General features: G+C 39.6%; 1 protein-coding gene across 1 annotated transcript in view; it reads left to right on the forward strand.

The window, feature by feature from the left end:
• The window catches only part of Melk (maternal embryonic leucine zipper kinase), a 112,908-nt gene that overhangs the window by 12,210 nt on the left and 74,237 nt on the right, over nt 1-26,461 (forward strand). The window contains exons 5-8 of the mRNA XM_013026582.1: nt 579-722; nt 2,745-2,813; nt 4,763-4,855; nt 11,810-11,908. Of these exons, the coding sequence (XP_012882036.1) occupies nt 579-722; nt 2,745-2,813; nt 4,763-4,855; nt 11,810-11,908 (405 nt within the window). The remainder of the gene's footprint in view (nt 1-578; nt 723-2,744; nt 2,814-4,762; nt 4,856-11,809; nt 11,909-26,461) is intronic.

A 26,461-nucleotide genomic window follows, 5' to 3' on the forward strand; every position in this document is an offset into this window, starting at 1 on the left:
AAAAAAAAAAAAAAGTGTTCAAGGAAAGAGTTACTGTTCTCATTCCTGGAATAATTATTGCCTAGTTTGATCCTGAGAGTGGTGTTTTTGTTTGCTTGTTTTTTTCTAGTCTGGGGCTTGAAATCAGGACCTAGGAGCTGTCCCTGAGCTTATTTGCGCCTGGCTAGTGTTCTACCACTTGAGTCAAAGCTCCACTTCTGGCTTTTGGATAGTTAATTGGAGATAAGAGATTCATGGACTTTCCTGCCTGGGCTGGCATCAGCCTCCTGAGTAGCTAGGGTTACAGGTGTGAGCCTTTGGCGCCTGGCCTGAGAATTTATATGTACCTGTTTAAAATTTATTAATTACTTTATTATTATAGAGGTGATATGCAGAGGGGTTACATTTACATGCATCAGGTAATAAGCACATTTCCTTTTGTATAGTGTCATCTGTTCCCTATTCTCTTGAGAGGCAGTTCCTTTGCCTTTAAGTTTAGTTTATATATCTATGAGTTTGGTATAATATTTTTATTTTACATTTCATAGAAGTGATTTTGGTAAGATGTAACAGTATCTATGTGCTTGTTGTTGTTGAAGTACTGCCCTGGAGGAGAACTGTTTGACTACATAATTTCCCATGATCGCCTGTCAGAAGAGGAAACCCGAATTGTCTTTCGTCAAATAGTATCTGCAGTTGCTTATGTGCACAGCCAGGGCTATGCTCACAGAGACCTCAAACCAGTAAGTGACCATGTTATACTTAGATGTTTACCTGAGAGTTCAACAGCATCTATTTGGTGTTTTCATTTTCAGCTATGTTTACAAATCTTAGTGCTTTTGTTGCTGCTCCTCTTCTTCCTCTTCCTCCTCCACCTCTTTCTTCTCCTCTTCTTCCTCCTCTTCCTCCTCTTCCTTTTTCCTTCCCCCTCCTTCCTTTTCTTGCTTCTGCTTCCTTCTCCTTTTTCCTTCTATTTTTGTTCCAGTCAGAATATATCACATTTCTTTTTCTCTCCTTTTGACTTTGGTAGCCTTTTTGGATACATTTGCATTCTATTTATCTGTCAATTGTATGTGATGTTATAAATGTCTTTGTAATAAGGATTTTATTTCTGAATCATTGAGTATTTTCTATTTAGTCTTTTTACTACCTGTTTCCCTTTTTTTCTGTGTAGTCCAGGTAGGCTCATGATCCTCCTGCCTTAGCCTCCTAAGTGCTGGGATTATAGACATGTGCTAATTTTAAATCTACTACTCTTTGAAGGAGGACTGTTCAGGGCTGGGAAGGTGGCTCAGTGGTAGAGCGCTTGCTTTGCATGCATGAGGCCCTGGGTTCAATTCCTCAGCACCACATAAGCAAAAAGAAAAAAGCAGGAAGTGGTGCTGTGGCTCAAGTGGTAGAGTGCTAGCCTTCAGCTGAAGAGCTGAGGGACGCCGCCTAGGCCCAGAGTTCAGGCCCCACGACTGGACCCCCCCCCAAAAAAAAATAAAAAATAAAGGAGGAGGACTGTTCAATAAAATCCACAGACTCCTTTTTTTTTTTTTTTTGGTTGGTTGTAGGGCTTAACTCTGGGCTTGGGCACTGTCCCTGAGCTCTTCAACTCAAGGTAAGCATTCTACCATTTGAGCAACAGTGCTACTTCTGGTTTTCTGGTGGTTAATTGGAGATAAGAGTCTCATGGAGGGCTGGGAAGGTGGCTCAGTGGTAGAGCACTTGCCTTGCATGCCTGAGGCCCTGGGTTCTATTCCTCAGCACCACATAAGCAAAAAGAATAAAAGCCGGAAGTGGTGCTGTGGCTCAAGTGGTAGAGCGCTAGCCTTGAGCTGAAGAGCTGAGGGACAGCACTCAGGCCCAGAGTTCAGGCCCCACGACTGGACTCCCCCCCCCCCCCCAAAAAAAAAAGAGTCTCATGGACTTTCCTGCCAGGCTGGCTTGGAACCTTGATTCTCAGATCTCAGCATCCTGAGCAGCCAGAATTACAGGCGTGAGCCTGGCTTACAGACTCCATTTATTGAGGACTGACTAAAAATGTGAATTATTATTTTTTTAATATACTGGGTTTGAACTTAGGGCCTTCTACTTGTTAGGTGTAGTCCTAAAGAGGTGACTAGGTGGGTAATAGTGAATGTGGATTTATTTATTTATTATTTATTTGTTGTCATTACTGGGGCTTGAACTCAAGATTTTGTGTTTTCCCTTAGCTTTTTCACTCAAGGTTGGCAGTCTACAACCTCTACTTTTGGCTTTATACTTGTTAGTTGAAGGTAAGAGTCATTATCAGAGTCCGAGACCTAGATTTGTATGAGAAGATAGGGAGATATTATTATCCCTTTTTATCTATTTATACCCAGCTTTTCAGTTTGAGCTGACTGTTTAAAGTTAAACTTGCCTTTACAGCAAACAATTATAATTTACAGAAGCAAGCAAACTGTTTGCTTGTAATTGGTTTATGCTAGTGTGTCTTGAAGGTGTAATGCTATAGTTATCAGCATTCTTTTTCCCCCTTTTTATTTATATATTTTTGCAGTACTGGGGATCAAACTCAGAGCCTTGCACTTACTAGGCAAGTATTCTACTAATAGCCTCATTCCTATTTCTTTCCTTTTATATTTGTCTTTTCATTGGTTTTTAGTGATTTTTTTTTTCACTCTTGACAGATCCAAGTTTTCAAATATAAACAACCTTAAATCATTTTTAGAAGTGGCTATAAGTGAGTTGTCATATAAGGAAATCACAGTATAGTTTTCAAAATGTTTGTTTCCTAGGAAAATTTGTTGTTTGATGAATATCATAAATTAAAGCTGATTGACTTTGGTCTCTGTGCAAAACCCAAGGTAAGTGCAGATATTAAAATGCCTTCATTTCTTTACAAATGTTCCTTTTAGTATGTTACCTTGCACTGGTTTCTACCTTTCTTTTTTTGTTGTCAAGTCATGGGCACTGTCCCTGAGCTTTTCTGCTCAAGGCTAGTGCTTCACCACTTTGAGCTACTGCTGTACTTCTGGTTTTCTGGTGGTTAATTGGAGATAAGAGTCTCCATGGATTCTCCTGCCAAGGCTGGCAGATTTAGCTTCCTGAGTAGCTAGGATTATAGGCACAAGCCACCAGCGCCTGACTAGAATTCTACCTTGTTTTTATTGAGCTTGGTTGTATCCACTGTGAAGAATGTTAAATTTCATTCCTGGCATCAATAATTTTTGTATATTCTCTAGATGGTTTTAATGTGTAGCAATAATTGAGAGCCATGGCTGTAGGTATAGTGTCGGTCATGTTTAAGGCTCCATGGTTAAGCTGTGAGAAAATCTGTAGTGTTGAGGCCCAGGAAGCTATTGCATGCAGTATGAATTGACTTGAATTGTCCTTGCAGTTTGAGTATGGTACCACTAGATGATGCCTTTGTACATTTAGATAGGAGTTGAAAATCAAGTACAAATCTATCCTTTGTTATCCAAATGGTTATAGAACAAAAAATAAGTTACATTTTGTGAGATAATCTTCTTTTCTTTCAAAGGAATAAGGAAAATGTCCATAGACACTTCTAAATTTATACTGTTGGGCATTTCCCTAATTTGTATTCTAGTTGAGTACTGGTGTTCCTCAGCATAACTTCTCTGTGAGGTGACTTTGAACTTCCCAGCTTTGCTGTCTGCAGCAGTCTCCTGTGTGGCTGCTATTGGAACCTTCCTCCTGAGTTCTCTAATGATGGTACTCAGAGTTTCTAAAATGAGCTGTCTACACTCATTAAGAATGTTGAAATTACAGACTTGTCTCAGCCTTTTGTAGTCCCCTGATTACGTCCTGCCCCCATCAGGATCAGCTTGGTGCAAAGGGAAGCAGTTATTGCCTCTTCAGTTCAATGTCGGATTCTTTCTGATTCTGTTCCTTCATGATTCTTCAGGTTGTCAGTGGATTTTTGTGTCTAGGAAGCAAATGCTATAAAGCAATTTAACCATTCCCAGATATATCAAAACATAAAGATCATACTTTGAGCAGATGAGCTGGCTTAAGTCATACAGGAGGCAGTGGGGAGAATGTTTGACAGTCTTCATTAGCTTAGATTAGACACCTTCTAAGAAAACTGGCCTGGGAGAGGATAGCCTCAGCTCTGTGCTGAGCTCACTTTCACCATGTTTGAGTTGTAAACAAAATTTGTTTCTCAAGTCCCTTGTTAGTTATAGGGCTCTATATAGGAGTTGGACAGAAACTTCATTTTTCAGTATATCATGTATTTCTGTGTGTGAGCAGAGAAAGATCAGTAGATTTCCCATTTTACCAGATCTTAAAGCTAAGGTAGTGATTTTTCCTTAGAACTGAGTCCTGGAAATAGATTGTCATGGCATTGTTTTATGTGCCTTGTTGCTTTCTTCCCACTAAGAAAAAAGAAGCTGTGTAAAGATTTGTTATTAGAAAGTGGAACTTAAAAAGAAATAATCCCTTTTTCCCTGAATACTTGGGAGTATGGAGATAGGTGTACTTGGATGTTTGCTAGGCTGCTTGTCATGCAGTAGATATTTAGGGCAGTATGAACCTGGCTTTACTGAGCTAAGGGGATAAAGGCTTTGTTCATGTTCAGGTTATAGTAGTATTGGAAATGTGGAATGTGAAGTCTACCTGTGCATGCATGCATGCATGCATGTAAGCAAAGATTATTGGGTTGGCTGCAGAAGTCTCTGATTATTTGGGGTATCTCTTTATCTTCTCTTTGTATTCAAAAATTGTTCACCAAGGTTTAATACTCCTAAGGGCTGTATTGATAAGTGTTTCATTTTTATCTTATTGGCAGGGTAATAAGGATTACCATCTGCAGACATGCTGTGGGAGTCTTGCTTATGCAGCCCCTGAGTTAATACAAGGCAAATCATATCTTGGATCGGAGGTAATTATTCATTGATTAACTCAGTATGTAGTCAATATCCATTTATTGAGGACCTGTAGTGAATCACACATTATATTAGGGATATAACATTACAATAAGAAATAATTTAAAGAGTTTATTATAAACTAATAGAGTAAATCATTTGAATTAAACATAATAACATACAGATTTTTGTTGTTGGTGGTGGTGGTCTTGGCCTTGAACTCTGTCCTGAGCTTTTCTGCTCAGGGCTAGCCCTGTACCACTTTGAGCCATAGCTCCACTTTTGGTTTTCTGGTGATTAATTGGAGATAAGAGTCTCATAGACTTTCTTGCTCTGGCTGTCTTTGAACTGCAGTCCTCAGATTTCAGCCTCCTAAGTAGCTAGGATTATAGATAGGCATGGGCCACTGGTACCTGACACATATAGATTTTTGGGGGGGGTTTCAAGGGGAGGATAGGGTCTTGCTATATATCCCAAGATGTCCTCAAATTCACAATCATCCTACCTCAGTCTCCTGAATGCTAAGATTATAGGTGTGCACTATTACTGGCTAGATATAAGGCACACATTTCAAAATAGGAATGTATTTCTTGTGTGGCTATATGTATCTCTCTCTCTCTCTCTCACCCACTGTGCTCTAGTTTGGACAGGTTAGTCTAGCTGGATAGAGTGCAATCTTGGTCTGACATCTTTGGTATTGATTAGAGAAAAAAACCTATTCTTTGTCCATTACTAGCTCTCTGAGGCTAGCAGTCCTTTGTAGAAGTCCATGTTCAGAAGGCCAGAGCTTACTCTACTTTCCACTACTTGAGGCTTCAAGTTGGCCAGCTCCTCTTCTCTGGTATTTGTCCTAAAGTAAAACAAAACAAAACAAAAAATCCCCAAACTATTGAATTGTCAAAGCTTAGGAAGTTCTGGGCTGAACAGTTTTCTTATTTTAGGACATCTCCAAATCTTTCATGTGTTCTTGTACAGTATGATCCTTTGGGAGAGATATACCACAAATAGCAACTGGTCCTGATTTTATCTTCCTACCATGTCTAGTTTTCATGGGGCTCATCTTCTGAAACTAGTTCTTTATGGGAAAGAATTTGAGAAATATTATATACTTGGTGGCATGAAAAGGTAGGCTTTAACTTGCTATTAGATAACAAGTGACCTTTAATTTTGATAGGCTCTCATACAGAACTTTGATTTATTTTTGTTCAAATTGTTAGTTACATTTTGCTCTCTATTTTTCTTAAATATCTTCATATATGCACATTTTTCAAACAAAATACATTTCCTACAAACAAGGCCTTTAATAGCTTTAGTTATCAAAATCAGAGAATTTAATATTGATACACTATATTTAACCCACATCCATATTTAAATGGTGTGACTTGTACCAGTTATGCCCTTTATAGATTTATTTTCTCCTAGTCCAGATCACACATTTCATTTCTTTAATATTCTCTAAGCTTCCTTAGGCTTTTTTTGTTTAGTATTTTTCATTTTTTTTTTTTTTTCCGGTTGTGGGGCTTGAACTTTGGGCTTGGGCGCTGTCCCTGTGCTCTTCAGCTCAAGGCGAGCGCTCTGCTGCTTGAGCCACAGCACCACTTCTGGTTTCCTAGTGGTTTATTGGAGATAAGAGTCTCATGGACTTTCCTGCCTGGGCTGACTTTGAATGGAGATCCTCAGTTCTCAGCCTCCTGAGTAGCTAAGGATTATTATAGGCGTGAGCCACCGGTGCCTGGCTTTTTTTTTTTTTAGAATATTAAATTGAGTTTGATGCTTCTTTATGATTAGATTTATTCTATACATTTTTGGTAGAAATACCACAGAAGTAATATTGTGACCCACTTAGTTCATTATAGAAAAGAGATTGAACTGTGAAAGTTTATCATGGTCATAATCATACTATATATTTTTTATCTTTTTCCCCAGTATTGGGGATAAAACTGAGCGCCATACACACACAATCTGGGCAAGTGCTCTCTGTCTCAGCCCACGTTTTATCTTTAATTGCTAAATACAAATAAAATACAATTTTCCATGTTAACTAATCATTTTTAAGTGTATAGTTAAGTGGTATTGCAGTCACATTATTATGCAATGAGTCTCCACAGTTCTTTTCATCTTGCAGACTGAAAATTCTACACCCTAAACAATAACTCTGCATTCCAGCCTACCCTATTCCCCTGGCAATTGTCCGTCTACTTCCTGTGTCATAGAAATAGAATCTTACAACCTTTGTCTTTTTGTGACTAGCTTGTTTCACTTAGTATGTCTTTAAGGTTCATTGTGTGGTAGCATATGTCACAATCGCGTTTCTTTTAAGGCTGAATAATATATCCCAGTGTGTGTGTGTGTGTGTGTGTGTGTGTGTGTGTGTGTGTGTGTGTGTGTGTGTGTGTGTGTGTGTGTGTGTGTGTGTGTGTGTGTGTGTACTTGTGTTTCTAGCTGTTGTGAATAATGATATTAGGAATGTGGGTGTAGGAATATCTCTGAGAGCCTCTTTTTCATTCTTTGGATATAGTGAAAAGTGGAATTGTTGGTAATTTTGTTTTTAATTTTTTTTTTTTTTGGGTCCGATCATGGGGCCTTAACTCTGGGCCTGGGCGCTGTCCCTCAGCTCTTCAGCTCAAGGCTAGTGCTCTACCACTTGAGCCATAGTGTTCCGGTTTTTTTCTTTGCTTATGTGGTGCTGAGGAATCGAACCCAGGGCCTCATGCATACAAGGCAAGCACTCTACCACTGAGCCACCTTCCCAGCCCCTGTTTTTAATTTTTTTCAGGAACTCATACTGTTTATCCTAATGGCTATATCATTTTATATCCCTATAAAGTAAATACTATTACCCCATTCTATAAGGTAAAAAAGTGAAAAGACTCAAGCCCAGATTAGGTGTGTTTGCAGATTCACGCAGGTAGCTAGTACTGGTCAAGATTTGAACTAAGAGAAGCACTCTTTTTGTTGTTCCATCTAGTCTCTGAACTAGTGGCTGAACTCACTAGATTGCTAGGGGGTTGGCAAGAATGACTTTCCTATTGGTCTGAATGGATCTGACTTTTTCCTATGGGAGCTTTTATTCTTAAAATTATATATTTAAGTAGTTGTACAAAGGGGTTACCATTTAATATATCATTGTATAAGTACAATGTGTCTTCCTTTTTCATCATTCTCTCCTATCCCTCTTAGCTCAACCCCTCCCATCAATTTTCCTAGTTTTATTGAATATTCGTTGAATATTATGACTGCTTTCTCCCCTCTCTCCCATTCATCTCTTCCTGTTAAATTGGTTCCTTGTTTGTATTAGTTTGGCTTTTCAACTTCAAAGACTCTAGTTAACTTAGTAAACCAAGAAACAATCTGGGTATTTGTCAAATATCCTTGGAGATTTTTTTTCCTGCCAGCCCTGGGGCTTGAACTTGGGGCCTGGGCATTGTCCCTGAGCTTCTTTGGCTTCTTTAGCACTATACCACTTGAGCCACCTCGCCACTTCTGGCTTTTTCTGTTTGTGTGGTACTGAGGAATTGAACCCAGGGCTTCATGCATGGTAGGCAAGCACTCTACCACTAAGCCACATTTCCAGCCCCCTGGGTTTGTTTTTTTAAGAGGAGGATTTAAGAACTTTCATTTAAAAATAAGCTATTTAGGCCTAGAGCAGTGGCTCATCCTAGTAATCTTATATACTTGCTGGTAGAGATTGGGAGGATCATAGTTTGGGATGAAACATTTTCGAGACATCATTTCAGCCACTAAAAAGTGGGGTATAGTGGCAGGAGCATTCCTGTCATCCCATCTCTGTGGAAAGCATAAATAGGAGGCCCTCAGTCCAGGCTGACCTGAAAAATAACTAATAGCAAAAAGAGTTAGGAGTATGGCTTAAGTAGTAGAGTGCTTGCCTAGCAAGAACAAGGCCCAGTATTAAATGAAAAAAATGGCCTAAATAATTTTAATATTTATTGTTCAAATCCTGCCTTAAAGACATGTTTTATATTACTATCTAATTATGTAATTTTTCATAGGAAATGGTTTCAAGCCCTTTTTTTTTTTTTTTTGGGTCTGGTCGTAGGGTCTGAACACTCTGGGCCTGGGCGCTGTCCCTCAGCTCTTCAGCTCAAGGCTAGTGCTCTACCACTTGAGCCATAGCACCACTTCCAACTTTTTTTTTCTGCTTATGTGGTGCTGAGGAATCGAACCCAGGACCCCAGGCATGCAAGGCAAGCGCTCTACCACTGAGCCACCTTCCCAACCCCCAAAGAATAGTAGATTTCTATAGATTTTTCTCTTCTTAAGTAGATTGTTCCTCTCGAGTAGATACCTTTTTCTCCACAGAATTCTATGGAGTCTTACTCTTACTTTTTTCATCTTTTAGGTTTTTAAATTTTATTCTGTTCGTTTTGTTTTTGTTTGTGGGCCTTGAACTCTGGGCCTGGGCACTGTCCCTCAGCTCCTCAGTTCTTCAGTTCAAAGTTAGTGTTCTACCACTTGAGCTACAGCACCACTTCTAGTTTTCTGGTCATTAATTGGAGATAAGACTTTCCTGCCCAGGGGATGGCTTTGAACCATGATCCTGAGATCTCAGCCCTCCTGAGTAGTTAGGATTACAGGCATGAGCCACTGGTATCCAGCTTAAATTTTATTTTAAATCATGGCTTTGGACTGTGGATGCTTTACCACTTACGCAACATCCTTAGCCCTCTTTACTTTTAATTGTTTTTTTTTTAATTTTATTTTATTGTAAAGATGCTGTATAGAGGGGTTTCAGTTATATGAGTGAGGTAATGAGTACATTTCTTTTTTTTTTTTTGGGTCTGGTCGTGGGCCTGAACTCTGGGCCTGGGTGCTGTCCCTCAGCTCTTCACAGTGCCACTTCCAGCTTTTTTTTTTTCTTCTGCTTATGTGGTGCTGAGGAATCGAACCCAGGACCTTATTCGTGTAAGGCAAGCACTCTACCACTGAGCCACCTTCCCAGCCCAATGAGTACATTTCTTGTTGAACATTATTACCCACTCCTTTTTTTTTCCCCCTTGGTTGTTTGTGGGGGCTGAACTCTGGGCCCGGGCACTGTCCCTCAGCTCTTCAGCTCAAGGCTTGCACTGTACCACTTGAGCCACAGCTCTGTTTCCGGCTTATTCTGCTTATGTGGTACTGAGGAATCAAACCCAGGGCCTCATGCATGCAAGGCAAGCACTCTACCACTGAGCACCTTCCCAGCCCCAGTCCTTTGTTTTTTTCCCCAGACTTTGAATTATTTTTAAGATAGGATTTTATACTTTTTTGCCCAGGCCTTGAATCATTATCTTCTTTTCTATGCTTTCTGTGTGGCTGAGATCCCAGGCATGGACCCTTATGCCAGGCTTATTTATAGAAACTGGATCTCACTAACTTTTTGCCTGGGCTAGTCTTCCCAATCTCTGCCTCCTCGGTAGTTAGGAATATAGGCATGTGCCACAATATCCCATCTCTTAATTTTTTTTTTTTTTTTGTCGGTCATGGGGCCTGAACTCTGGGCCTGGGCACTGTCCCTCAGCTCTTCAGCTCAAGGCTAGCGCCCTACCACTTGAGCCACAGCACCACTTCGGGCTTTTTCTGCTTATGTGGTGCTGAGGAATCGAACCCAGGGCCTCATGCATGCAAGCCAAGCGCTCTACCACTGAGCCACCTTCCCAGCCCCCCATCTCTTAATTTTTGGGTTTATAGCCATAGATGTAATCTCTTTCTTGACCCTAGATGATATTTGGTCCTTTCTGTGCTTCCTCTTTGTTTTGAATTTAATGTCCTACTTATGGGTACCATATCATCATGCCTTTATTTATAGAAGAAATATTAACTTTTCTTTGACATAAGTGGTTAATTTCTGATCTATAGCTTGGAACAAAAATCAGGTATTGGCTTAAAAAGCAAATTATTCACTTGAGGTATTACAAGGGAATTATAGTAATTTGGTATGATTCTGTAGACAGGACTGAATTACCTCAGTTATTAGTTTAGGTACTATCTAGATGTGCAGTGCAGCCCAAGTTATTTTAACTGCCCACATTTTGTTCCCTTCAAAAATTATCTCTCTTATTTTTTAAAATTTTCCTAAGAATAAAATGAGAGTAGGGAAGCTATGATTTCTAATTTTGACCCAGGCCAAATGCTGCTTGAATAAATAGTTATTGCTTGGGACTCATGGGGCACCTGGATATCTCATGTAAAGGTTAAACTCCTTTTGGATTTTAAGATTTGTAAGGCTGTTATGCTGGCAGGCTAATTTCTAGCCTTACATTTGAAAAGCCAATCATTGCATATTATTAAGATTTCTCTACATAGAGAGGATTTAACAATGCAGCCTAGTCACATTTCTAGGTCATCAGGATGTTTTTGACTTGTTTTGACGTCCCCATATCTATTTATATACTAATAAATAACCTAAACCTTCAGTAACCATGTAGAATTGCCTTTCAGAATCAGTGACCTGGCCTCATTTCCTTATTATGCCCAATTTAGCCCAGCTAACTGGAAATGATCTTTTATCATATATTAGTGTGTAGCTAGAATGTACTGAACCAGAAATCAAGATGCCTTCCTAAGTGGCCTGCCCATTTACTGACTTTTGATAAGTCATCCTTTCTGGGCTTCATGTTCCTTGCCTGTAGAATGAACAAGTTGCAAGGCATGATCTCTAAGTACTAGTCTAGGTTTGTGAAAATTTTGTGATTCTTTTTTTGTGACAGTCTTAGGGTTTGAATTTAGGGTCCAGGCACTGTCCCTGAATTTTTGTGCCCAAGTCTAAAATGCTTTACCCCTTGAGCCACAGTTCCTTTTGTGACAAATTTTTTTGGTGGTTAATTGAAGATAGGAGTCTCATGGACTTTCCTATCTGGGCCAGCTTTGAACCATGATCTACAGATCTGAGCCTCCTAAGTAGCATAAGTGGCATAAGCCACCTTCTCCCAGCTTCTATATATTTTCTAATGATTTTTTTTTTTTCCTCCCAGGCAGATGTTTGGAGTATGGGCATACTCTTCTATGTACTTATGTGTGGGTTTCTACCATTTGATGATGATAATATCATGGTTTTGTACAAGAAGATTATGGTGAGTATTATTAGGCGTAGAATGTCAATGTGAAAGTTTCCTATGCTGCGTAAGTATGTTTCCATTTATAAAGTGTAAACACAGGCAAATGTAATCTGTGCTGTTACAAATCAAGACAGTGTGAGTGGTTAAGAGGGAGTTGGTGGTGGCTTCTGTTTCTTGATCTGGGTGTATTTATAGTTATATATTGGAGTTTTTTGTTTGTTTTGATGCCTATACTGGGACTGTGAGTTCTCTCTTGGCTCTTTTATTCATGGTTGGTACAAGAACAAAAGTGGCTCCTCTTTTGCTGGTTAATTGGAGATGTAAGTCTCACTGATATTGTCTGCCTCATCTGGCTTTGAATATCAATCCTCAGATCTTGGCCTCCTGAGTAACTAGGATGATATACAAGCCACTGGTACCCCTCTGTATTCAAGTTTAGAAAACTTAGCAAGGTGTGCTCTTACATGCATTTTTGTACATAGTTTTCAATTAAAAAAAAATATAGGGAATGTTTTTGGTTGTCCCAAAGTGAGGTAAGTAAGCATATATGATTATTATTTCTGGTAAGAGTTTTTGTTTTGTATTCAAAAGTAATACCTTTGTCAAATGCTGTATTAAACTATATTTTCCTATTAAGGTAATGGTAAATAAGAATACTCATTTCTCCAAATGTTTGGGAAAGTAAAAATTTAGCTTTGTGAGGCGCCAGTGGCTCATGACTGTAATCCTAGTTATTCAGGAGGCTGAGATCTGAGATCATGGTTCAAAGCCAGCCTGGGCAGAAAAGTCCGTGAGACTCTTCAATTAACCACCAGAAAACCAGAAGTTGTGCTATGGCTCAAGTAGTAGAGCAGTAGCCTTGAACTGAAGAGCTGAGGGACAGTACCCAGGCCAGAGTTCAAGTCCCATGGTCAACCAAAAAAAAAAAAATAGCTTTAAGGTATGAGAGTTAAGAATATTACTGTGGCGAGAGTCATGGCTCAAGCAACTACCTAAGAAGAGTGAGACCTTGAGTTGAAATAGTTCTATAATAGAAAAAAAGTTAGAAGAATAGTACAAGTGTTGTTAGAATCATCTGTATATTAGAAACAGGTGGTTGCAATGCATAGGTGGTAAGGAATGACTGCTAATGGTAATGAGATTTCTTTTGAGCTGATGAAAACATTCTGTAACTCTGCAGTGGTGATGGTTGTCCATTTATTTATTTTTATTTTTTGGGGCTGCATATTCAACCCAAGGACTTGTGCACACTAAGCATGTGTTCTATAACTGAACTATAGCTCCAGCCTCAACAACTTTGTTAATACTAATATCCACAGAATTGTCTACTTTAGAAAGGGTAATTTTAGTTGACATGAGAATTATATTCAGGTTAAAAAAATAAGAAAAATCACACATAGCAAAGAAAATTGTAAAATTCCTTTAAAGTGTAAATATTCAAGGTATGCTAATAAAAGAACATAAACAATAGAAAAAGGGCATTGTATTGTGTTTTATAGCAAACCAAGGTTATATCAAACATTTCAAGTTGATTTTTTTCAATCTGTCTGTCTGTCTTTGTTCCAATATTATGTATTCTCATATTCCTGCTTTGTTTACTTGTTCATGGCTGGGGCTCTACCACTTGATTTATGCCCTCAATCATCATTTTTCTGCTTAATTGGAAATGAGGTCTTGCTGATTTTTTGCCCACCAGGTTTTTTTTTTTTTTTTGGTTGGTTGTGGGGCTTGAACTCTGGGTTTGGATGCTGTCCCTCAGCTCTTCAGCTCAAGGCTAGCATTCTACCACTTGAGCCACAGTGTCACTTCTGGTTTTCTGGTGGTTACTTGAAGAGTCTCATGGACTTACCTGCCTAGACTGGTTTTGAACCTTGATCCTCAGATCTCAGCCTCCTGAGTAGCTAGGATTACAGGAGTGAGCTACTGGTGTTTTGTCCTACCAGGTTTTGAACCAAGATCCTCTGATCTCTCTACTTGTAGATAGAAGGAAAGTATAAATAGTAAGAGATATAGAGAGGGGAAGAAAATATAATTTAAAATTGGTGACTGAAAGGCATATGTTGTTGTTTAGATATGATAACTTTTTTTTTTTTTTTTTGGGTCCAGTTGTGGGGCCTGAACTCTGGGCTTGGGCGCTGTCCCTCAGCTCTTCAGCTCAAGGCTAGCGCTCTACCACTTGAGCCACAGTGCCACTTCTGGCTTTTTTCTTTTTGCTTATGTGTTGCATAGGAATCAAACCCAGGGCCTCATGCATGCAAAGCAAGTGCTCTACCACTGAGCCACCTTCCCAGCCCTGATAACTTTTATGAAATGGAATGGAGGGAGAAATAGAACTGTAAAGGTAATTGGCGTGAGGGAATAATGAAATTTATATATGTTAGACATGTTAAAAAAAACTCAAACAAACTAAAACAATAACAAAGGGAAACAGACCTATAGAAAAGAAGATATTAATTATTTTTATTTATTTTTGTTGTTAGGGTTTGAAGCTCTTACTCAGCCTCAGCCTTTTTTGCTCATATATGGAATTCTGCCAATTGAGTCATACCTCCAGTCTAACTTTTTTGTTGGTTAATTGGAGTCTTGAGGACTTTTCTGCTTGGGTTGACTTTGAACTCAATTTCCAGATCTCAGCCTCCTAAGTAGCTAGGTATGAGTCACCGGTGCTTAGCTTCAGGGGTGTGTGTGCGTGTGTGTGTGTGTGTGTGTGGCTTCAGGGGTGTGTGTGTGTGTGTGTGTGTGCATACTTCTCAGAGGAGTAACACGGGAAAAAATCATAATTTAGCGCTGGGTGGAAAAGGTCTGTCTTACTTAGCAGTCAGCACATTGAGCTAGGAGACAGACTCTGGACAGTGAGTACTGCACAAACAAGCTTCAGATTCAAAGCTCTGTTGCCACTGTGACCTCAGGAGATTGGGTTCTCTCCTGACCAGGGAGTAGAGAGAGCCATGTTCAACTGCCATACCGATGCCATCAGAGTCCCAGCTGCTATGGTGGGGCCTCTGCCAAGTGTTTTAAGCCTCAACTGTGCTCTGTGGTAGGTTGTTCTAATGGCCATCACACCAGCACTTCTGTTATGTGACTCAGCAGGGAATCCCTAGCCTCTCTTGCTCCAAAACTGCTCCTTCTGGCATGTAACCTGACAGTGTGACTTCCTGTAGTTTAAAATTTGCTGTTGGACATTCTGCTCAGCCACCTCTTATAATTAATTTATATGTTTTTACCCAGGTTCTATGGCAAGGTGTGCTGTAACTCCTGGAGCCATGGTTGCTCCTTATTCCAGACCTCCAGAATAACTCTGTTCTAAGTAAGGGCATTCTCTCAAGTTAGTGTCTTATTGTTTCCCTCTGAGAATGAGAGAGAGAGAATACTTTCCTTTGCTAAGGCTAGTCTCCCACTGCAGAGCAGCCACTACCTCATAGATCGCTGTACTGGGATTAAGACTTGTTGGATGTGTGAGCTTTTCCTATGGTTAAAGTTGGCAGTCTGTCAATAGGCTCATCTGTTTTACCTTGTCAGTGTCTTTATCTTCCTCTTTCCCCAATCTGGGAGCTGGGGACTCAATTGGAACCTTGTGCTGCTTTTTTTTTTTTTTTTTTTAACTTGCAGGATTTCTCTGTAGTTTCTTTTGCTTCCCCTCTTACCTCACCTTCTTATCTCTTATTCTCTTTTTGAGGGAATAAAAAATAGCAGATGCTTCTAATCTAGTTTTTGTTTAATTATCTTACTTTTCTGTGTTAAATACTGTAAAAGCCTTTAAAATTAATGCCTCACCCACAGACAGTTATTTGGGGAAGAGATGTAATAGTTTTGACTCTGAGGGTTGAGGAACTCTAATTCCACAAGGTTAACATTAAGTAGTATTAGCAGTAGCTGTTAGCACTGCCTTGGGAGCTATGTGTACTGTATTCCTATTTGTCCTTGAAAGTGGAGGTAGATGGGCATGGAACTGGAAGTCAGCTTCCTAGAGTCATGAGAGTTAGCCAAAATAGACTGTATAATATCCTACCATCCTTTCTAGTCTCCTCTAAGCTTTTCTGGATAGTAGTAGTTGCTTTGGCTCCTGCTTGTTGACTGTGACAGCAGTTCCTGTCTACCTGGAGTCACACTCTGTGTCAACAGCAGGATATAGAGGAGAGTGTTAGGATTGCTCTGTAGCTTCAGCTTCTGCCCATGGGAAGTATAAAGCCTTGGTCTTTGGGCAGCTCAGTAACATTTTTCTAGTTATACTTTTAATAAGTATTAGATTGGTCCCTTGAATTTGTCCCTCTTTTTGCTACTCTTTTCTGTAAGGTAGAGCTGTGTTTCTTGTTTTGAAAAAAATAATTCTACTTTTATAAGTTGTTAGGATACTTTATTCTTTAAGATTTAAAAAAATATTTTAAAGCTGTTATAGAGTTGTTACAGTTTCATAAGTCAGATAATGAGTACATTTCCTTTTGAACAGTGTTACCCTGTCCCTCATTCTCTCCCAGATTTTCCCTCTGACTTCCCTCCACCCCCAAGTTGTATAGTTCATGTCCAACAGTGTATAGTGAGTTTCACTGCTGAATTGGTTCACCCCTTGTACCACGGTTTCTGCGCCTCCCCTTTCCCTTCCCAAATCAGATAAACTTATATGCTAGTAAAAGGGTACAGAAATAAAAAACAGCAACAGAAGGGAATAAACCAAAGGGAAAAAAAAAAGGAAAGAGGAAGAAGAAAAAAAGAACTGCAAAACAGTACAATAAAAAAACCTCTTGTTTAGTTGGGTTTTCATGGCTCACGGTTGTAATCCTGGTACTTAGGAGGCTGAGAACTGATGATTTCAGTTTGAAGCCAGCTGGGCAGAAAAGTCCTGGTGAGGCTCTTCTCTCCAATTTAACACTCAAAAATTGTAAGTAGTGCTATGGCTCAAAGTGGTAGAGCAAAAGAGCTCAGGTACAGCTTCCAGTCCCTGAGTTCAAGCCCCACAAGAACCAAAAACAAAGAAAAACAACCACCAACAAAAACAACCTCTTCCATTCCTTGGAGTTCATTTTGATGAGCATCTTTAATATGATCATATGTATATAGCTATTAAGCCCTTTGTGAGCCTCTCCTAAGAATATAGGATATCTTATTCTTTAGAAACTCCATGTCAAATTTATAAACTTACAGGTTTCTCAAAAGATTAATCAAATCTCTTAGCTAGTATAGAACAGAATATTGTACATCCTAGAACTCCCAGAATTCTAGGTAAGCAGTTTACAACTAAGCTATATTCTGTACTCTTACCTCCCAGAATTCTAGGAGGAATGTAGGGACACATAATCATAGGATTTCACTGTTTAAACTAATCTTAGAAATCATATTTTCTTACCATTTCTTTTTGTTTTATACTTAAATCCTTATTAAGATATCTCCTGCCTTGGCTATGTGCTATAAACTCCTTTACTGTGGGGGAAGCCTTAGGTAAATGGATTTAGAGCTAGTATTCAGTGCTAGTTGTATGGTAGAATTACTTGGGGCACTTTAAAAAAAATAGTGATTCCAACTCTTAGAGCATTTTTTAAAAAATTATTTTATTTTTTTGCTGGTCCTGGGGCTTGAACTCAGAGCTTAGGAGCTGTCTCTAAGCTTCTTTGTGCTCAAGGCTGGCACTCTACCACTTGAACCATGGCACCACTTCTGGCTTTTTTTTAAGCAATTTTTTTTTATTGTGATTAAGTGATTATATAAATTTTACAAATTTCACAGTATTGTGAGATAGTGATACTTAGTTAAAGTCACAAACTCATTCTAACCTTCATGGGGCACATTGTCTTTATGGAGGTCTATAAAGTTTATGAGTTCTATGAGCTTTGACAATACAGTTATTTCTTCCATATTGGGTGATACGTACATATCTTTCCTTTTGCTTAATGTCAGCTGTTCCCTCTTTCCCGCTTATTCCCTCCCTCCCATTGCTGCCATTGAGTTGCTTAGTTCGTTTTGATCAATGTCCAGTGCAGATGATGGGTCCCACTGTTGTATGTTTTTCCATTTCCCTCTGTTTCTATGTCCTCTTTCCAGTTTCTGTCGGACATGGTACAGCAGCATGGTGTCATTTAGTAATGATTCGACTAGATAAGCAGAGGTCCTTTGTTTCTTGAGTCTTGTTTACTTTGTCGTTATCTCCTTATATTTTGGATATCAGGGAGACCATGTGCCATTTGTCTCTTTGCTCTTACCTCACGCAATGTGATTTCTTCTAGTTCCATCCATTTCCCTGCAAATGCCATTATTTTGTCCTTTCTAAAGGCTGCATAATATTCCATTGTATATAGGTACCACAATTTTTGGATCCATCTGTAGTGTGGCATCTGGGTCATTCCCATTATCCTGGCTATTGTAAACAGTGCTGCAATAAACATGGAGGTGCATGTGTCCTTGTATCCTGGTTCCTGTTGTTCAGGATAGATGCCTAGGCGTGGTATGACTGGGAGGTCTATATTTAGCTTTCTGAGGACCCTCCAGACTGCTTTCCAAAGTGGTTGTATAAGTGTACATTCCCACCAGCAGTGTAATAGGGTTCCTCTTTCTGCATCCCCTCCAGCATTTGTCGTTGGCTGACTTGTAGATGTGGGCCATTCTGACTGGGGTAAAGTGATACCTCAGGGTTGTCTTTATTTGCATTTCTTTTACAACGGGGGATGGTGAACATTTCCTCATGTGTTTCTTTGCCATTTTTATTTCTTCTTGTGAGAAGTCTCTCTTTAGTTCCCTTGCCCATTTAGTAATTGGTTTGTTGGGTTTGGGAGGAATTAGTTTCTTGAGTTCCTTGTATATACTGGCTATTAGCCCTTTGTCTGAAATATTGCTGGTAAATATTTTTTCCCAGTTAGTTGGCTGTCTTTCTAGTTTGGTTGCTATGTCTTTAGCTGTGCAGAAACCTTTTATTTTAAGGTAGTCCCATTTGTTAAGTCTCTCCATTTTTTTTTGTGACCCTGGAACTCTGTTCAGGAAGTTCCTGCCTGTGCTGATAACTTCAAGTGTCTCTCCTACTCTGTCCTGCAATAGTTTCAGAGTTTCAGGTTTGATGTTAAGGTCTTTAATCCATTTTGAGTTGATGTTAGTGCATAGTTACAGGCTGGAGTCCACTTTTAGTTTTCTGCATGTGGCTGCCCAGTTTTCCCAGCACCCGTAGTTGAAGAGGCTTCTTCTGGCTTTTTTTTTTTTTTTTTGAGTAGTTTATTGGAAATAAGAGTCCCATGGGGACTTTTCTGTTTGGGTTGGCTTGGAACTGCAATCCCCCAATCTCAGCCTCCTGAGTAGCTAGTATTATAGGCGTGAGCCATCAGTGCCTAGCTCACTGATATTTTTTAAATTGAGAATTTCTATTTTCTTTTTGTAAACTTTGGCAAATTACTTAACTTCTGTGTCTTGGTTTCTTCATTTGTAAAATGGGTAGAATACAAGGGGCTGGGATGTAGCCTGGTGGTAAAGCCCTTACCTAGCATACTCAAAGGGTTTGATTTCTAGCAGTGTTCAAAAAATCAAAGAGAGAGGGATGGAAAGGAAATTTCATTCTTGGTCATTTTGTAACTCAAATTTCAAATCACATAATGGTTTTACTTGTCTTTTGTGTAATTCTTTTTTTTTTTTTTGGGGGGGGGTCCGGTCGTGGGGCCTGAACTCTGGGCCTGGGTGCTGTCCCTCAGCTCTTCAGCTCAAGGCTAGCGCTCTACCACTTGAGCCACAGCGCCACTTCCAGCTTTTTTCTTTTTGCTTATGTGGTGCTGAGGAATTGAACCCAGGGCCTCAGGCATGCATGGCAAGTGCTCTACCACTGAGCCATCTTCCCAGCCCTCTTTTGTGTAATTCTTTGGCTTGGGCTTCATTACTACAATGACTAGATGTGGTAAAAATGTGCATCCTTGTTTTTTGTGTCTTATACAGGGGTGGAGAACACTTTTTATGCCAACGACATTTGTATATTTGTAGCATACAAAACTACCAATACAGACAAAAAGCCATGGGCAATGACAAGAAGCATCCATGTCTGTCCCATCATATATCAAATTATTTTTTAGGCTTTATGAGACTCATATACCAGACCTTTTTTTTTTTTTTGCCAGTCCTAGGGCTTGAACTCAGGGCCTGGGCTTTGTCCCTGAGCCTCTCCGTGCTCTACTACTTGAGCTATAGTGCCACTTCCAGCTTTTTTCTGTTTATGTGGTATTGAGGACTTGAACCCAAGGCTTCATGCATGCTAAACAAGAATTCTATCACTAAACCCATTCCCAGCCCCTCACCCCCTTTTTTTCCTTGGTGCTGATCCGTCCTGGCTCTTGAACTTAGAATCTGGGTGCTGGTGCTTAGCTTTTTCACTTAAGGCTGGTACTCTACCACTTGAGCCACAGCTTTTTGATGGTTAACTGGAAATAAAAATATCATAGACTTGGAAAAATCATATTAAGTGAAGAAAGCCAAACCCAAAGAAAGATAAGTTCCACGGTTTCCCTTATTTGCAATAATTAGTGTATATCTAGGATAATCTTAGCAGATGAGCAGAATAGCTCAATAGCTATATACATAGGGTGTATACTAAGCGAAATGAACTCCAAGACATGGACACACGAGGTTTTTTTTTTTGTTTTTAATGTACTATGTGATTTTTTTTTTTTTTTGCTTTTGTATATTCTTTCCCCGTGTATCCCTGTTGTCTTTGTATTTGATCCTGGTACCCTGGTATTGTATATACATTTATTTGAATTAGGGAAGGGAAGGGGAACAACAGAATGATGAGACAAAAGACAAGAGGGGAACTAATGCAACAGTGACATACACAAGACAATATGTTAGAAATGATCTGTATAACTTGGGGGGCAGTTAGGGTAAGGGGAAGGGAAAGTAGGATAAAAATGAGGGAAAGGGTAACAAGTTTGACAACAAATGTAATTACTTATGTAACTGTAACCCTCTGTACATCACCTTGACAAAAAAAAATACAAAAGAAAGTATCACAGACTTTCCTTCGTGGGCTGGCTTTGAATTGTGATACTCAGATTTCAGCTTCCTGAGTAGCTAGAATTGTAGGTGTGAACTACTGGTTTGTTGCTAGCTTTTATTGTATTTTTTTCTCTATTTCTTTGTTCTCTGCCCTCAAAGTTATAAAACTTTCTGAAGTTTGTATGTTATATATGTTTTAGCCTTTGCACATTATTGCTTAGAGAAAAATTAAATATTTACTGACATGAATATTCTTTTTTTGTTTGTTTGTTTTTGCGGGGGAGTCCAGTCGTGGGGCCTGAACTCTGGGCCTGGGCGCCATCCCTCAGCTCTTCAGCTCAAGGCTAGAGCTCTTGAGCCACAGCGCCACTTCCGGCTTTTTTTCTTTTTGCTTATGTGGTGCTGGGGAATCGAACCCAGGGCCTCATGCATGCAAGGCAAGCGCTCTACCACTGAGCCACCTTCCCAGCCCTTTTTTTCTTTTTGATGCTAGTCCTGGGACTTAAACTCAAGCCTCTGCACTGTCCCTGAGCTTTTATGTTCAAGGCTAATGTTCTAGCCCTTGAACCACTGTTTCATTTTGTCTTTTTGATGGTTAATTGGACATATGAGTCTCACAGACTTTCCTGTCCAGGCTGACTTCCAACTGAGATCTTTTTTTTTGGGGTCCGGTCGTGGGGCCTGAACTCTGGGCCTGGGCACTGTCCCTCAGCTCTTCAGCTCAAGGCTAGCGCTCTACCACTTGAGCCACAGCGCCACTTCCGGCTTTTTTTTTTCTTTTTGCTTATGTGGTGCTGAGGAATCGAACCCAGGGCCTCAGGCATGCAAGGCAAGCGCTCTACCACTGAGCCACCTTCCCAACCCCCTCCAACTGAGATCTTTAGATCTCAGCTTCCTTAGTAGTTAGAATTTTAGGGGTGACTCAACAGCACATGCCTAAGTATTGGGACATTTTTATATTCCTTAAATATCTCCAATCTAAGATTTTGGTTTAAAAAAAGAAATTCTTTCTTGGTGCTATCAATGGATATGGCAGTCACTTTTAGAACCCTTGTGAAGTTGAGATTGTCAAAAAGAGGACCCAGAGATAATCTGTCACCATCAGACAAATATGTCAGACTTAAGCATAACTTAAAGAAACCAAGAAGTGTTGTTAACGGGGTTCAGAGAAGATTCAGGGGTTGGAGCTTGATGGGCAACACTGGTAATGAGTAAAAATAAGAAAACAAAGCACTTGCTGCCCACTCTCTTCAGAACTTCCTAATTCACAGTGCCAAGAGTTGGAATCATACTATGTTGAGATTGCTGATGTTTTCTCTCAAAGCCACTGAAGTCATCAGAGTTGCCATTTCCAATGCTAACTGCATGGTGAAGAAAATGAATAGACTGCTCATGTATACATTTTATTTTTGTTTAAATCAAAGCATAAAAACTGCAGGAAAAGAAAAACAATAAAATAAGACCACCCCTAGGTGTTTTGATTTGTCTTTTAGGCTAACTAAGACTTCTGTTGTCTTATCTGCAGATAAAATAAGCAACTCCTCATACTCTAATGAAATTGAGCTATTATCCTCTTGATGTTCCTGATTTACTAAATTAACCCTAAGTTTTGCAATATTTTTACTTATACATGCCTTAAACTGCTATATTGTTTGTCTTCATTTGCATTCACTGCAATGTCATATTCATATTCATAAGACATTATTTTAATATGTAAGCATATTAATAATGTTTCACCAATATATCTATTTGAATGTATTAGTGGGTCTTGAATTAGTACTTCTGGGATAGGAGCTTACTTTAATATAAAAGTGTTAAATCCTAAGTGCAGATGTTAGATCCAAACTTTAATATAATTTTTTTTGGCAAATCTAGTATTTTTGCAGTGGAATGAATATAGTAGAAAATGTCTAATTCCTGCTCAGTAGAGATTTGGCTTCCCTAATTAATATTATTTATTAACACTGTATATTCTTTGTTTCTCCTACTCTGAATTTCATTTTTAGTTTTTCATGTATTTGCAAGTTGAAAATTGATTCAAATTAGGACTTTTATGCATTATTGTGAAATTTAATTTCACACATTATAGATTTTGAAATTTATTGTAATCTTGGCTCAGAACTATTGTTCCGAGTCACAGTGTAATACAGTCTGCTGGTTGAATCTAATTAAGGTGTCGTATCACTTGCATGCAGTATGTATCTTTGCCTAGAATGTTCTAAAATTCCTCACTTGGGAATAACATTTCCCTTGGTTCTTGGCTTGATTGAAAAACCCAGCAGTGTCTGACACACTGTATGTAACTCTTGTTTAAGAGTCAGACGTCGTTTATCTTTTGCATTTGTTGACTATTTTAACGAAAATGCTCAACTGCAATTTCCAGCATGGTTACTAATAGATTAAGGATTGATCTTATTAATGTTACCTATATTCATTTGCTATCTATCACTATTCAGAGGCAAGCATGACCATACTCCAGTTTTGGTGTACAATATATAGAGGCGTATAAATAATTAGTAAATGAAATTGAGTGGCTTGAAAGTAAAATTGCTTCTTTGAGTTGTTATTTATAATTTTAAAGAATTGAGCAAGGTGTCTGAGATTTATACAATTACAGAGGTAATGGTAGTACTATGATTATGTGTTTGGGGAAATTGCTTGCCTTTCTTACAGCCATATGGAGAATGAACATTTCATGCCCACTAGAATCCCTAGAATTATCTTGCTTAGCCCACAGATCTTTCCCCCGCCCCCTACTTGGCTTTTACCTGCCCTTGTTCTTGCTCTCATTTACAAGGCAATTTTCCTTTAAATAAAGAAACAAGAATTTGCTGGTGGCACACACTTGTCATCCTAGGAACTCAGGAGGCTGAGATCCAGACGATTATTGTGTGATGCTATCACAGGTTATCTCCAAAATGACCACAAAAAAGTAGGGCTAGCGGCATGGCTCAAGAAGTAGAACACAAGTTGAGTAAGCAAGTTGAGCAAGCATGAAGACTTGTATTCAAACCTTAGTATTGGGGCTGGGAAGGTGGCTCAGTGGTAGAGTGCTTGCCTTGTATGCATGAGGCCCTGGGTTCGATTCCTCAGCACCACATAAACAGGAAAAAAAAAAAGCTGGAAATGGCTCTGTGGCTCAAGTTGTAGAGCGCTAGCCTTGAGGTGAAGAGCTGAGGGGACAGCACCCAAGCCCAGAGTTCAGGCCCACAACTGGACCAAAAAAAAAAAAAAACCACCAAAAAACAAAAAACCTTAGTATCAAGGGAGGGAGGCAAGAATTTTCTGTAAAGATTGAAAGATTGAACAGAAACAAGGGTTAAGGGACACAGCTTGGTCGACACACAAGCTCATTTGTGGAGATGATCTTCTCCAGCAGAATTTTTCCCTAGCATCTATTCTAGAGACCTTGTTTATATGTGCTGTTCCTGGAGCTTGAACTCAGGTCCTGGATTTTGTCCCTGAGCTCTTTTTGCTAAAGGCTAGCACTCTACCATTTGAAACATGGCTCCATTTCTTGCTCTTTCTTTTTGCTGGTTAATTGGAGATAAAAGTTGCACAGACTTTCCTGCCTGGGCTGGCTTCAAACTGTGATACTCACATTTCAGCCTCCTGAGATTAGGATTTTAGGCTTGAGCCTCTAATTAGCCTTTGTCTACTTGTCAGATTCCTTAGATCTTCTAGTACAACATGGTAGAAGAAGTATTATATCACTTTTCTGGTCCTGTTTCTAAAGTGGTTTCTGCTCTATAATAGTGTTTTTCAACCTCCCTTTGTTGTTGACATTTTGGATCAGATGATTCTTTGTTATGGGGGGATGACAGGTATTGTATTTGTACATTTTGGGCATTGGAGGGACTTGAGCAGCATTTCATGACCTTTACACATAGTAACCCCAAAATTGTGACAATCAAAATGTCTGAGAATCCCAGAGTTGCTAATGGGACAAATGAAAAGCAGTATCTTATAACATGGAATAAATGTTTAATCTCCTCTGAAATGCCTTAGTTTCTCCATTTGTGTAATGTGGTTAATAATTCCTGCCTATTTCACAACATAAAATATGTATACCCATATTCTGTGCATTTAAAAAGTACTGTGCCCAAATAAGCAGTTGGGTTATGCCTGGCAGCAGAAGTCAGCTCTGGATGTTCTTTCTGCTGTTAACCCAGTGCAAAGAATGAAGCTGAGAATGTCAGGACAGTGTTGAGTCCTGGGTTTCATGGCTTGCTTGTGGTCGGTACTCTACAAAAGTGTTGTGTGCAAGGGGCTGGGAAGGTGGCTCAGTGGTAGAGCGCTTGCCTTGCATGCTCAAGGCCCTGGGTTCAATTCCTCAGCACCACATAAGCAAAAAGAAAAAAGCCGGAAGTGGCGGTGTGGCTCAAGTGGTAGAGCGCTAGCCTTGAGCTGAAGAGCTGAGGGACAGTGCCCAGGTCCAGAGTTCAGGCCCCACGACCGGACCCCCCCCAAAAAAAGTGTTGTATGCAAAAAGGAAAGGTAAGTAGGTTTACTTTAGGAGGTTGTATGGCTAATTTTTTTTTTGTTGTTGTTCAAGTACTAGGGATTAAACTCAGGGCCTGGTCATTGTCCCTTAGCTTTTGTGCCATAGTATGCTAAGTGTTTTATCTGTATTAAATGTGCAATTTTTATACTTTTTATTTTTTTGGTGCCAGTCCTGGGGTATGAACTCAGGGCCTGGATGCTGTCCCTAAGCTTTTTTGCTCAAGGCTAGCGCTCTACCACTTGAGGAGAGCCTCTGAAGAATTCCACAATTTTTAATTGTGTTATCAACAGTTCTGTTGAAAGTTACCATTATTTACATTTTTGTATGCCAAATTATTTGGTTAGGATAAATTACTAGAAATGAGCTGCTAAATCAAGGATATATAATTTTGAATATACTTACTAGATATCTACAATGAATCTTCAGACAAGTTTATATATGTACCTTGAATTGTGTGTGTGTGTGTGTGTGCATGCATGTATGTGTGTGTGTATGCACTCCAGATCCTGAATTCTTTTTTTTTTTCTGTCAGTTGTGGGGCTTGAACTCTGGGCCTCGGTGCTGTCCCTCAGCTTTTCAGCTCAAGGCTAGTGTTCTACCACTTGAGCCACAGCGCCACTTCCAGTGTTCTGAGTGGTTTATTGGAGATAAGAGTATCATGGACTTTTCCTGCCTGGGCTGGCTTTGAACCATGATCCTTAGTCAGATCTCAGCCTCCTGAGTAGCTAGGAGTAGCGCCTGACTGAACTCTTAACTATATTTTTCTTTAATGATTGTCAGTTTGAAAGCCAGATATAATGTTATGAACCTGAAGTTCCAGCTACTTGGGAAGTTGAAGCAGGATTACTTGAGTCTAGAAGTTCAGGGCCAGTCTAGACACATAGTGAGACCCATCTCAAAAAACAAAACAAAGGAGCTGGGAAGGTGGCTCAGTGGTAGAGCACTTGCCTTGCATGCATGAGGCCCTGGGTTCGATTCCTCAGCACCACATAAGCAAAAAGAGAAAAGCCAGAAGTTGGTGCTGTGGCTCAAGTGGTAGAGCGCTAGCCTTGAGCTGAAGAGCTGAGGGACAGTGCCCAGGCCCAGAGTTCAGGCCCCACGACCGGACCCCC

Source organism: Dipodomys ordii, unplaced genomic scaffold, assembly GCF_000151885.1.
Source record: "Dipodomys ordii isolate 6190 unplaced genomic scaffold, Dord_2.0 Scaffold95, whole genome shotgun sequence".
NCBI lineage: Eukaryota > Metazoa > Chordata > Mammalia > Rodentia > Heteromyidae > Dipodomys > Dipodomys ordii.